General features: G+C 44.0%; 1 protein-coding gene across 1 annotated transcript in view; it reads right to left on the reverse strand.

The window, feature by feature from the left end:
- Positions 1–2,500: 2,500 nt before the first annotated feature.
- LOC123970542 (collagen alpha-1(XVIII) chain-like) overlaps positions 2,501–10,667 on the reverse strand; it is a 41,763-nt gene continuing 33,596 nt past the window's right edge. The window contains exons 24-37 of the mRNA XM_046048611.1: positions 9,786–9,863; positions 9,580–9,615; positions 9,449–9,502; positions 9,195–9,266; positions 9,032–9,097; positions 5,994–6,119; positions 5,760–5,907; positions 5,613–5,677; positions 4,962–5,090; positions 4,832–4,864; positions 4,321–4,749; positions 4,045–4,242; positions 3,720–3,829; positions 2,501–3,559 (exon numbers count right to left, since the gene is read on the reverse strand). Coding sequence (XP_045904567.1) covers positions 3,346–3,559; positions 3,720–3,829; positions 4,045–4,242; positions 4,321–4,749; positions 4,832–4,864; positions 4,962–5,090; positions 5,613–5,677; positions 5,760–5,907; positions 5,994–6,119; positions 9,032–9,097; positions 9,195–9,266; positions 9,449–9,502; positions 9,580–9,615; positions 9,786–9,863 — 1,758 coding nt within the window. The 3' untranslated portion in view covers positions 2,501–3,345. The remainder of the gene's footprint in view (positions 3,560–3,719; positions 3,830–4,044; positions 4,243–4,320; positions 4,750–4,831; positions 4,865–4,961; positions 5,091–5,612; positions 5,678–5,759; positions 5,908–5,993; positions 6,120–9,031; positions 9,098–9,194; positions 9,267–9,448; positions 9,503–9,579; positions 9,616–9,785; positions 9,864–10,667) is intronic.

The raw sequence follows: 10,667 nt of genomic DNA on the forward strand, positions 1-10,667 counted from the left end.
CGCCCATTGACGAAAACGCGCAAATAGCACAACTTTTCATCGTCAATGCCTTTAGAAGGCACAGCAGAAATTTGACGTCGATCCGACTAAATCCCTAGGAGGAGTTCGTTAAAGTACGAAGTGTGTAAATCATCCAAAAATGGCCATAAAATTCAAAATGGCCGACTTCCTGTTGACTTTAGGCTATGGGTTCTTGAGGCTTTTTTGTGCGTCTTGATACGACACATGTCCCCAGAAAATTTCGTACATGTAGGTTGAACGTGAACGAGGGGCTAATCATTTCCAATTTTCAAGGTGGCGCTAGCGAGTCATTTTGCCACGCCCATGTTCGAAACTTGTAGAATACGAAATTTTTCACCGGTTCTGACATGTTTGCAAATTTTGGTGAGTTTTCGAGTATGTTTAGGCCATGTCATTTGGGCCTACTTTGCAGAAAAAAAAAAATATATATATATATAATCCGAGCAGATTCAATAGGGACCTCACACGGTCGTGCTCGGGCCCTAAAAAAAAAAATAATCCGAGCAGATTCAATAGGGACCTCGCACGGTCGTGCTCGGGCCCTAATAATCCGAGCAAATTCAATAGGGACCTCGCACGGTCGTGCTCGGGCCCTAATAATCTTAGCAAATTCAATAGGGACCTCACACGGTCATGCTCAGGCCCTAATAATAATCTTCACAAATTTCAATAGGAACCTCGCACGGTCGTGCTCGGGCCCTAAATGTAATCTTTACAAATACAATAGGGACCTCGCACGGTCGTGCCCGGGCCCTAAATATATAATCTTTACAAATTCAATAGGGGCCTCGCACGGTTCGTGCTCGGGCCCTAATTAAAGCTGCAAGCAGCATTGGGCGGGCCCTCGCACGTGTAGCGTGTCGGGGTGTGAGGTGGCCGTGTTGCATATTCTGGAGCTCTGCCGGTGCGGCTGTGAATTTGCTACGCGCTTCAGACGCGGCATGAAGGTAACGAGTAAAACTGTTATCTACACTAATGAACAAATGAGCTGCAGCTGTGCATGCAGGTGGACGATGACAAGAACAAGGTGATCAACAGAGAGCCGGCCTGGAAAATAAAACAGAACACACCAGAGACTCACAATTTCCACACAGGTTTATTCAATGAGATGCAGCATTTCAAAATGTTGCTCGCACAAGGAGAAAAAAACAGATAACAACTTGTAAGAGTTAGGCTAATACACATCTAACTGCATTTGTTATGGCACTGTTAGTTCATGCTTCTGTCACTCTGTTCTCCACTTTAGACAGAAACTAGTAAAGGACAGTTTTACCGCAGAGTTGGCATACCCTCCTCTGTAAGCTAGCTGCAGTGCATTTACTGTTCTTGAATAAAAAGCAAAAATGACTAAAAAGCAACAGTGCATAGACGGGTAACTTTATATCAGTGGGGAACTTCTCCCGGGGTGTGAGGTGGCCGTGTTGCATATTCTGGAGCTCTGCCAGTGCGGCTGTGAATTTGCTACACGGTTACGACGCCGCATGAAGGTGTTATATGTCACTTCCTGTGTCCCCTATGTGGAGCTACATAGCACTTGCCGTTATGAATATAAATCGGTATTGGTGTGTAGATGTCTGCGGGGTGGGAGATTTATCAAGCACGTAAAGTTTGGTTCAGATGTGAGCATGTACACTGAAGTTACAACAACTTCCTGTGTCATGGCGAAGAGTTGATATTTGACGCCATGCCACGGACACGCGCATTGACGAAAAACTCACAGATAGCACAACTTTTCATCTTCAATGCCTTTAGAAGGCACAGCACAAATTTGAAGTCGGTTGGACTAAATCCCTAGGAGGAGTTCGTTAAAGTATGGAGTGTGTAAATCATCCAAAAATTGCCATAAAATTCAAAATGGCTGACTTCCTGTTGAGTTTGAAGCATAGCTCCAAGAGGCTTTTTGGTATGTCTGGACAGTATACATGTGCCACAGAAATTTCATACATGTAGGTGAAACGTGCGGCGGGGGCTGCTTAGTTAAAGGTCACTTCCTGTTGCCAGCAGGTGGCGCTATGACTGTGGGTGAATGTCGGCATGCATGTGTTCTGGACGGGACTCTAACCCTACATGTACAGTTTGGTGCAGATGTGAGCATGTACACTGAAGTTATAACAACTTCCTGTGTCATGGCGAAGAGTTGATCTTTGATGCCACGACACGGACATGCCCATTGACCAAAACTCACAGATAGCACAACTTTTCGTTCATTAAAGTACGTGTGTAAATCATCCAAAAATTCAAAATGGCTGACTTCCTGTTTCGTTTAGGGCATGGGTTCTTGAGGCTTTTTTGTGTGTCTTGATATGATACCTGTCCCCAGAAAATTTCGTGCATGTAGGTTGAACATGGCCGAGGGGCTAATTTTTTCCAATTTTGTAGGGGGCGCTAGCGAGTCATTTTGCCTCGCCCATGCGCGAAACCCATAAAATATGAACTTTTCACTACTTTTGACATGTGTGCAAAGTTTGGTGAGTTTTCAAGTATGTTTAGGCCCCCAAAATTGAGCTTACTTTGCAAAAAAAAGAAAAAAAATTTTCCCTACAGTTTCAATAGGGACCTCGCACGCTTCATGCTCGGGTCCTAAATATGATCACAGTGGTATATCCGTCTCTGAGATACATTTAGTTTCTCTCATCTGGTTGTATGGACAAGTCATTTTTTTCTAAGCTGCTGTGTGATAAATGTTGCCAGATGAATATATCATGAATTTCCCTCCCGCCACATTATGTACTGCGGTCACAGGATTGAAGAATGACATAATTTAACAATAACATGTCTTTATAGTAGTGGCTCCAATTTGTCCCTATTATATACCTATTACCATTATATTAAAAAGGCTGCTGTTAAATTTTATAAATTTACTTTTCAATCAAATCAATTCACTTCTATTGTTCAAGGCAGACATCTCAGAGACAGATATCTCATCAAATGGGGAAATAATAACAGGCTTTACTAGCTTGCATCAAGCATGCTAATTTCAATATTTATAGCAACATTATAGCAACAACTAGCTGACAAGACTAACCATTTACAAAGCTGCCTAATTGGAAACAGTTTAAAGGTAGCTGTTGCCTTAAAAAGCTGTGGACTTCCAATATGGCTGCCTGAGGGTACTTTACTGTATGTCACCTGAGCTTAACTTGGTTCCAACATGTCTGATAATCCTGTGTAGCACCATATAGGAGGGGCTAACAAACATAAACTAATTATTCATGAGAAAAAAAAACATATTTACAAAGCACCACATAAGCTGGATAGATAGAAAAGTATGTGTGGACAAAAGCATGACTGCTGTGGTATTTCCCTTTGTACAGTGTTGTGTGTTTATCTCTTGGCATGGCTGATATAGCTGTTCTCGATGCACAGCACGACGTAGGAGCTGGAGCAGCTGCTGGAGCTCTGCTGGATCAGACTACTGCTCTGCAGTGACGACGCCATGCCAGTCAGCGCCCGGTCGCTCGCACGCCATGTCTCGCAGAAGCTGTCAACATGTTGCTGCCCGGCGCTGGTTGACCCGTGCCAAACCATCTTCTCAGGCCTGGGAGAAAGAGAAAAGATGGCATGAATACAGGAAGTTTTGGTGACTTTTTAATGCTTATTTTTGTGTTTTTTGCCACTGTTTATTGCTTTATTTTCAGAATATTAAGAAGTCTATATCATTGTGTTATGTATTTATTGGCCCTTGATTTTTGTCTCACCATGTGCTGTCTCTGAGAATGTCTTTGCCATCAAAGGAGTAGATTAACACATTGTCCTTCATTCTGCCTTCATTGAAGATGGCGTCCCAGCTGTCAAACAGAACCTCGTCCTGACAGAGATGAAACAAAACAATTAGTACAAAAGTCTGGTGAAGACTAGTTTTAAAGTTTTACTTGCAAACAGTACTTGTTTCTACTGTTTGTACTGAGCTAAGCTAACCAGATTTTAGCTGTAGCTTCATATTTAAGCATACAGACATGAGAGTGGTATCAATATCTCATCTGACTCTTGGCTTTAAATGGTTAAAAACCCGCTATTAGCTACCCTCAGGTTGACTATTGGCACACGGTCCCTGTCAGCCTTGCGAACTATGCTGTGGAGATCTTGGAGTTTGGCGGACAGGAAGGCCCGGAAAGTTCCCTTCAATCCGATGGCCTGAGCCTCAGTGAAGCAGCGGTAGTCTGCGCCGCGAATGCCCTGCATGGAGCCGGTCTGGGGGCTGTTAAGGGCGATCAGGTGGAGCTGCGGAAACATGCCCAGTAATAATATTTCATGTTAAAACTTAGAGCAGAGATGTGAGTATAATAGAGGACGCCCTACCGCTGGACCTGAAGTATGATGGTGGACTGGACTCTGGGGCAAAGGAGGAGGTGGTCTTCGCTGAGGAGTGACTGCATTGCGAGTGTCCGGGTATGCAGGACGTTCCTGGGTGGTATAGACAGAATACCTACTGTCTGGTTGATTTAACCAGTCTGAGTAACTTGGAAACCTGGGATCTTTGGGTGCTGGGTACTGCGGATCCGGCTGATATGGTGCATCAGGATTAGGGTGGGTTGGATATTGGGAATCAGGGTTTGATGGGTATCGAGGGCCTGGGTGTGTTGGATGATTCAGATCTGGCCGATGCCCAGAGTCGGGGTGGACCTCAGGTTGCCTTTGGGAGTTGTGTGCGAAGGTGTCGGTGTTGGAGTGGTGGTTTGGGGAGTAGGGGACGACTGGTGGGGGCTCCACAGCTGCAACCTCATTAACCTTAAAATAATATGTATGATATGTATTTAAACAAGGTGTAATACATGATCTGAAGAAGACAAAAAGGAAAAATGACACTCACATTCTCACTGGGTAAAGCAATGTAGTCCCCAAGCTGAAAGAATAAAGGAGACAATTACATAAATATACCTGGGAAGTATTCATATGTTTCTCCAGCTGATTTATCGTCATAAAAAAGGTGAATATTTAACCTGAACTTGGCGAACTCCGTCTCTGACCCGTAAGTAGAGATCTGTTTGTTCTACAATGTACACCAGAGAGCCCTCAGGTTGTCTTCTAGCAGTGGCTGTCATGATGTCATAAGACCTCAACACTGTCACCTATAAACGCAAAAACACACTTCATTTTATAGTTGTAAAATAATCTTAAGTACTTTTAGCAATGCTTAGAGTTGTGTTTCAATGGGTGGCAATGGCTGTCTGTTGGTCAGCAGGTCAGTCCTGAAGTATCTCAGCAACTATTGCATGGCTTGCCATAGAATTTTGTACAGATTCTATTGTCCCCAGACGATGAAGCCTACTGCCTTTGGACATCCCCTGACTGTTCCTCTAGCGCCAGCAGCAGGTTGGCATTTGTGGTTTGGAGTGAAATGTCTCAACAACTATTGGAAGGACTGCTATGAAATGTATTTACACACATGTACGTCTCCTTCGGGATGAATTGAAGAATTTAAAAATAAAAATAAAAAACCCCACAGCCATGCCTGCTAACTAGTATGCTAACACAATAAACTAAGATGGTGATCACGTGGTATTTGTATTTCACGATATGTTGTTAGATGATAGGGAAATAAAGCAGAAACATCTGGAGGAGTAACAGTTTAGAGAGTAAAGTTTTCTCACCCCTGAGGAGTGTCCAGGTAAGCCAGGCACTCCAGGTGGTCCCGGGGGTCCAGGAATATTGATAGCTGTCATTCAAAGAGTGGTCACATGACTGAACACAGACTTAACGTTGAATATTTGGGTGTGTGGGTTATGATTATAACTCACTCTGTGTGCCCCTATAAGCTACAGGTAAGGATGGCCCTGGAGGTCCAGGCGGCCCGGGAGGTCCAGGTTGCCCGTTATAGCCTCTTCCTGGTTGACCAGGTGGCCCCTGAGGGCCTGGTGGGCCAATGATGGAGTCGCCTTTTGGGCCCTAATGGGACAAGGATAGAAAAGCATTTAGATTTCTTTGAGCATAAGCCAACGTCGTAAAGTTTTATGTTTTCAGTGTGATCTTACAGGAGGTCCAGGTGCTCCTGGTACTCTGGGTCGACTCCCTCCATAGCGGGGGTCATAATGTCCTCCACCAGGCTCTCCTTTATCTCCTTTGAAGCCCGGACTGCCCTTTTCACCTTTCATCTCATTCTGGATACATAAACATTAAGAATCATCCGAGACATGTAAACAGGACCAACAAAAATCTCACTGATGCTAATAGTTTAAAGAGGTGGTATTATGCTTTTTGGCTTTTCCCCTCTCCTTTATTGAGTTATATATCTTTTATGTGCATGTAACAAGTTTGCAAAGTGAAAAGCCCAAAAGTCCAGCCCAAAGGGAGTTCCCATCTCCCACAGAAAGCACTGCCCTGAACCGCTTGAAAACAGCTCATTTGTAGTCCAGCCCTTCACTTCCTTTACTTGTGACGTCACAATGAAAACGCGTCATAAAGCTTGCCAAGCGGCTAGCGGGGTCAGGCACGCCCTCAAACCATACTAGTCTGAGCGGAGGCCCTTTGGCTCAAGGTTCCAAACGAGCTGAAGGACACTAATGTGAAAACACGACAGACTGCTGATTGGTCAGAGAGAATATACACTATTAGCAACAGAAGGTTTTATATTTTACAGTTTCGTATGGAATTTCATCACTAAATCAGAATCAGTTTTATTGCCAGGTATGTGTACACATACGAGGAATTTGACTCAGGATTGTACATTGCTCACGATGTGCTTACTTATACAATAATAAAATAATAATATAATAATAAGGTGAAGGTGGATATGATATACAGTTGCATATACACATACATGCATACATGTACACATGTACACAGTGTGATGGAGCATAGTGCAAAGGATGCTGGAAAAAATAAATAAGACCTATAACCTTATGACCTGAGGTAGGTGTATTAGTATACAGTATATGCAATATGACATAGTATGAACAGCACTGAAATAGAGAACGGTGAATAAATAAATAATAAGTGGAAACCAGTAAACAGGTGACTGATTAGAGACAGAGTTACTGGGTTATTGCACAGGAATTGACTCCTGTGAGTCAGAAATCAGCTTTTCATCAGAGTGACGGCTTGTGGGAAGGAACTGTTCCTGAGTCTGTTGGTTTTGGCGTACAGTGCTCTGTAGCGCCTACCAGAGGGGAGAAGTTGGAACAGGTTGTTACCGGGGTGAGATGGATCTGCAGTGATGTTTCCTGCCCGTTTCCTGACTCTGGAAGTCCTGAATGGAGGGCAGGTTGGCACCGATTATTTTTTCTGCAGTCCTGACTGTCCGTTGTAGTCTGTCTGTCCTTTTTGGTGGCAGATCCAAACCAGACAGTGATGGAAGTGCAGAGAACAGACTGGATGATGGCTGTGTAGAACTGGATCAGCAGCTCCTTAGGCAGGTTGAGCTGACGAAGGAAGTACATCCTCTGCTGGGCCTTCTTGATGATCGTGTCAGTGTTGGGCTCCCACTTCAGGTCCTGGGATATAGTGGATCCCAGAAACCTGAAAGATTCCACAGCAGACACAGGGCTGTTGAGTATGGTGATGGGGGGCAGAGTGGGGGGGCTCCTCCTGAAGTCCACGGTCATCTCCACAGTTTTGAGTGTGTTAAGCTCCAGGTTGTTCTGACCGCACCAGAGAGCCAGCTGATCAACCTCCCATCTGTAGGCCGACTCATCACCGTCCCGGATGAGGCCTATGACCGTTGTGTCGTCAGCGAACTTCAGGAGTTTGACAGATGGGTCCCCTGAGGTGCAGTCGTTGGTGTAGAGGGAGAAGAGCAGTGGGGAAAGCACACACCCCTGGGGGGCGCCAGTGCTGATAGTTCGGGTGCTGGATGTGATGTTTCCCAGCCTCACCTGCTGTCAGTCAGGAAGTCTGTGATCCACTGACAGGTGGAGGCTGGCACAGTGAGCTGGGTGAGTTTGTTGCTGAGGATGTCCAGGATAATGGTGTTGAACGCCAAGCTAAAGTCCACGAACAGCATATGTCCCTGGAGAGTCGAGGTGTTGCAGGATGTGATGCAGACCCAAGTTGACAGCATGAGAAATCAGCTGTGTAGATTTCGAATATTGACAGTTTTACGAGAAGTGATGGCGGAACAAAAATGTCCTTGAATATTTTCGGCTGCGCTGTGCTGTGCCAACCCGCGGGAGGAGCATGTGAGGCCGGCCAGCTGCCCTCTGCTCCAGCCATCACACAGACCGCTGCAGCAACAACGGCAGAGGAAAACACAGCTGGAAGATTTTCATACCGCTTATCTGTCTTTACATTCTATGGAATGTTGAAATGTTTTAACTTAAAAAAGAGAAAGCTGTGTGGATCGCTGGTGTGTGTGTCGCATTCAACATTACGTTGCGGCAGTTGTGTGTGGCGTCGCTATGACAACATGCTACGTACTATCTCTGGGTACTATCTGCAATGGAAAACGGAGCAGGGCCGAGAAGAGTTAAGTCTATTGATTTGCGCTATGGTAGCATTTTTCGGCAAGGCAGCGTAACATTAGATTGTCACAACACCGGCAACAGTTCAACGTTTAGTCCTAAAAGACGATGCAACTCCGACTCTGTTTGGCCCTGGAAATTCACAATCACAACCTGTAAGTATGCTTTATTGGTTGTGAATTATATTTAAAATAAACACGGCAATGTATCTTCACAGACTGTTCAAGTGCGGAGTTGTTGTAAATGTTGGCTAACACAGCTAAAGTTATAGCTATAATGCTAATGTTACACCTGATGTGAAAGCTACTGAGCAAACGTTTTATATTGTTTGGCCAATTTTTATGTTAAATTGAGCTGAAATATGGTGATTTTTGTAGTGGTTTATGGTAAGATGTGGAACAATGATGTTGTGTGGTTGTGGACTTCTGAGTAACTTATACCATCTGCTAGGTTACGGTCGCAGTCCGAAGCGGCTTTAATTTGGATCACACTACCTTGTTTCTTACGACCGCCCTTCTCTGCTTCTGATTGGCTAGTAGTCCTTACATAAAGTAGCAATTTATCAATTTTACAGGACACACAACTGCTAAAACGCCACAGTAAATGTTTCTTACTCTGAGAATGTCGACGGGAGCAGAAGATCCAGGAGGTCCTGGGGGCCCTGGTGGACCTGGAGGACCCTGGGAAACAAAACAAATTGATTACTGTATGTTAATGGCCGGATCATAAAAACTGCATTAATTCAGAAGCAAACGGGACAAAATCTGTGATACTCACGGCGTAACCATATCCAGACCCACTGCCTGAATCTCCCTTCTCTCCTCTTGCACCGTTCAGCCCCGGCCGACCCTACAATAAAACTCACAGCATTCAGATTCATATTTAATTCATTTAACATAAAATATTAACAAGTTTAAAGCCCATCTGTGTATCAAATAAAACCTTTGGAGACTCCTAGTGGCAGGATAGACTTATCTGTCCCATTTTTAACTGACTTGAAATGAAAATGTAATTTGAAGAAATCGACTTACTGGTCTACCTGGAAGCCCAATTTCTCCCTTTGGACCTGGAGGACCATATGGACCCTGAAAATAAAAATGTTAATACATGTTTATTTTCCTGATGAGATGCTGTTAGCTTACTGTATGAGCAAAACACGCACCGGAGGTCCCACAGGGCCAGAGGGTCCTCTCTCGCCCTGTTAATGAATACACAAGCACGCTGTAAACACTGATATTTTAGAAATGAATTATTGATTTTGAGTTATTTACAATTAATTAAATACTTAAACTCCTGGATCATGAAAAAGTATTCTATAATTTGAGCTGTGATACAAACATTAGTGCTAGCTTGTTATCTGTTTTTTACCGACTGTCCTGCCAGGCCACCAAGGTACAGAGGTCTCCCATCAGGCCCCATGATGATACCCGGCTCTCCTTTCTCTCCCTTAACAAAAAAAAGATACAAAGACAAATGAACAATTAAAGCTGCAAGCAGCGTTGGGCGGGCCCTCGCACTTGTAAGCGCGTCCACGTGTGAGCTGGCCGAGTTGCATATTCTCGAGCTCTGCCGGTGCGGCTGTGAATTTGCTACGCGGTTATGACGCCGCATGAAGGTGTTATATGTCACTTCCTGTGTCCCCTATGTGGAGCTACATAGCACTTGCCGCTATGAATATAAATCGGTATTGGTGTGTAGATGTCTGCGGGGTGGGAGAGTTATCAAGCACGTAAAGTTTGTTTCAGATGTGAGCATGTACACTGAACAATAATGTACCCAAACAATAAAATAAATTCCTTTTATATTTCCCTGCCTTGTTGTTTATGTGTACATACAGAGGAAGAATGTGAGAACAGCACACATTTCATCGTTACTGTGTGTTAGAGCATGGGAGAACAGTGCATACTTTTAATACAGCCCACACCCCTAATACTGTGTAACTATAACAAGTAGAATACAGAAGAAAAAGATGTTCTTTCTTTACAACTGTCTGCATAGCTTATTCATATTGTGTAATGAATGAAAATAAATAGGCCTACTAGACTCCTCTCTACTTTGACATTTAAGATTAGCTTGTTTGATCCACCTTCATACACATGGGACATTACTGTACAACTTGAGAAAGGTGAGTTGTTTTCTGCTCCAGCCTGCCTAAAAGAAAAGCGTTTTTGGGATTAAATGGACTTTATTAGCTGCTGCAGTGCAGGATGAACTCAGAACAGACCCATTTCTCACCTTATTATTCTAAAT

This window comes from Micropterus dolomieu, linkage group LG01 (assembly GCF_021292245.1).
Source record: "Micropterus dolomieu isolate WLL.071019.BEF.003 ecotype Adirondacks linkage group LG01, ASM2129224v1, whole genome shotgun sequence".
Lineage (NCBI taxonomy): Eukaryota > Metazoa > Chordata > Actinopteri > Centrarchiformes > Centrarchidae > Micropterus > Micropterus dolomieu.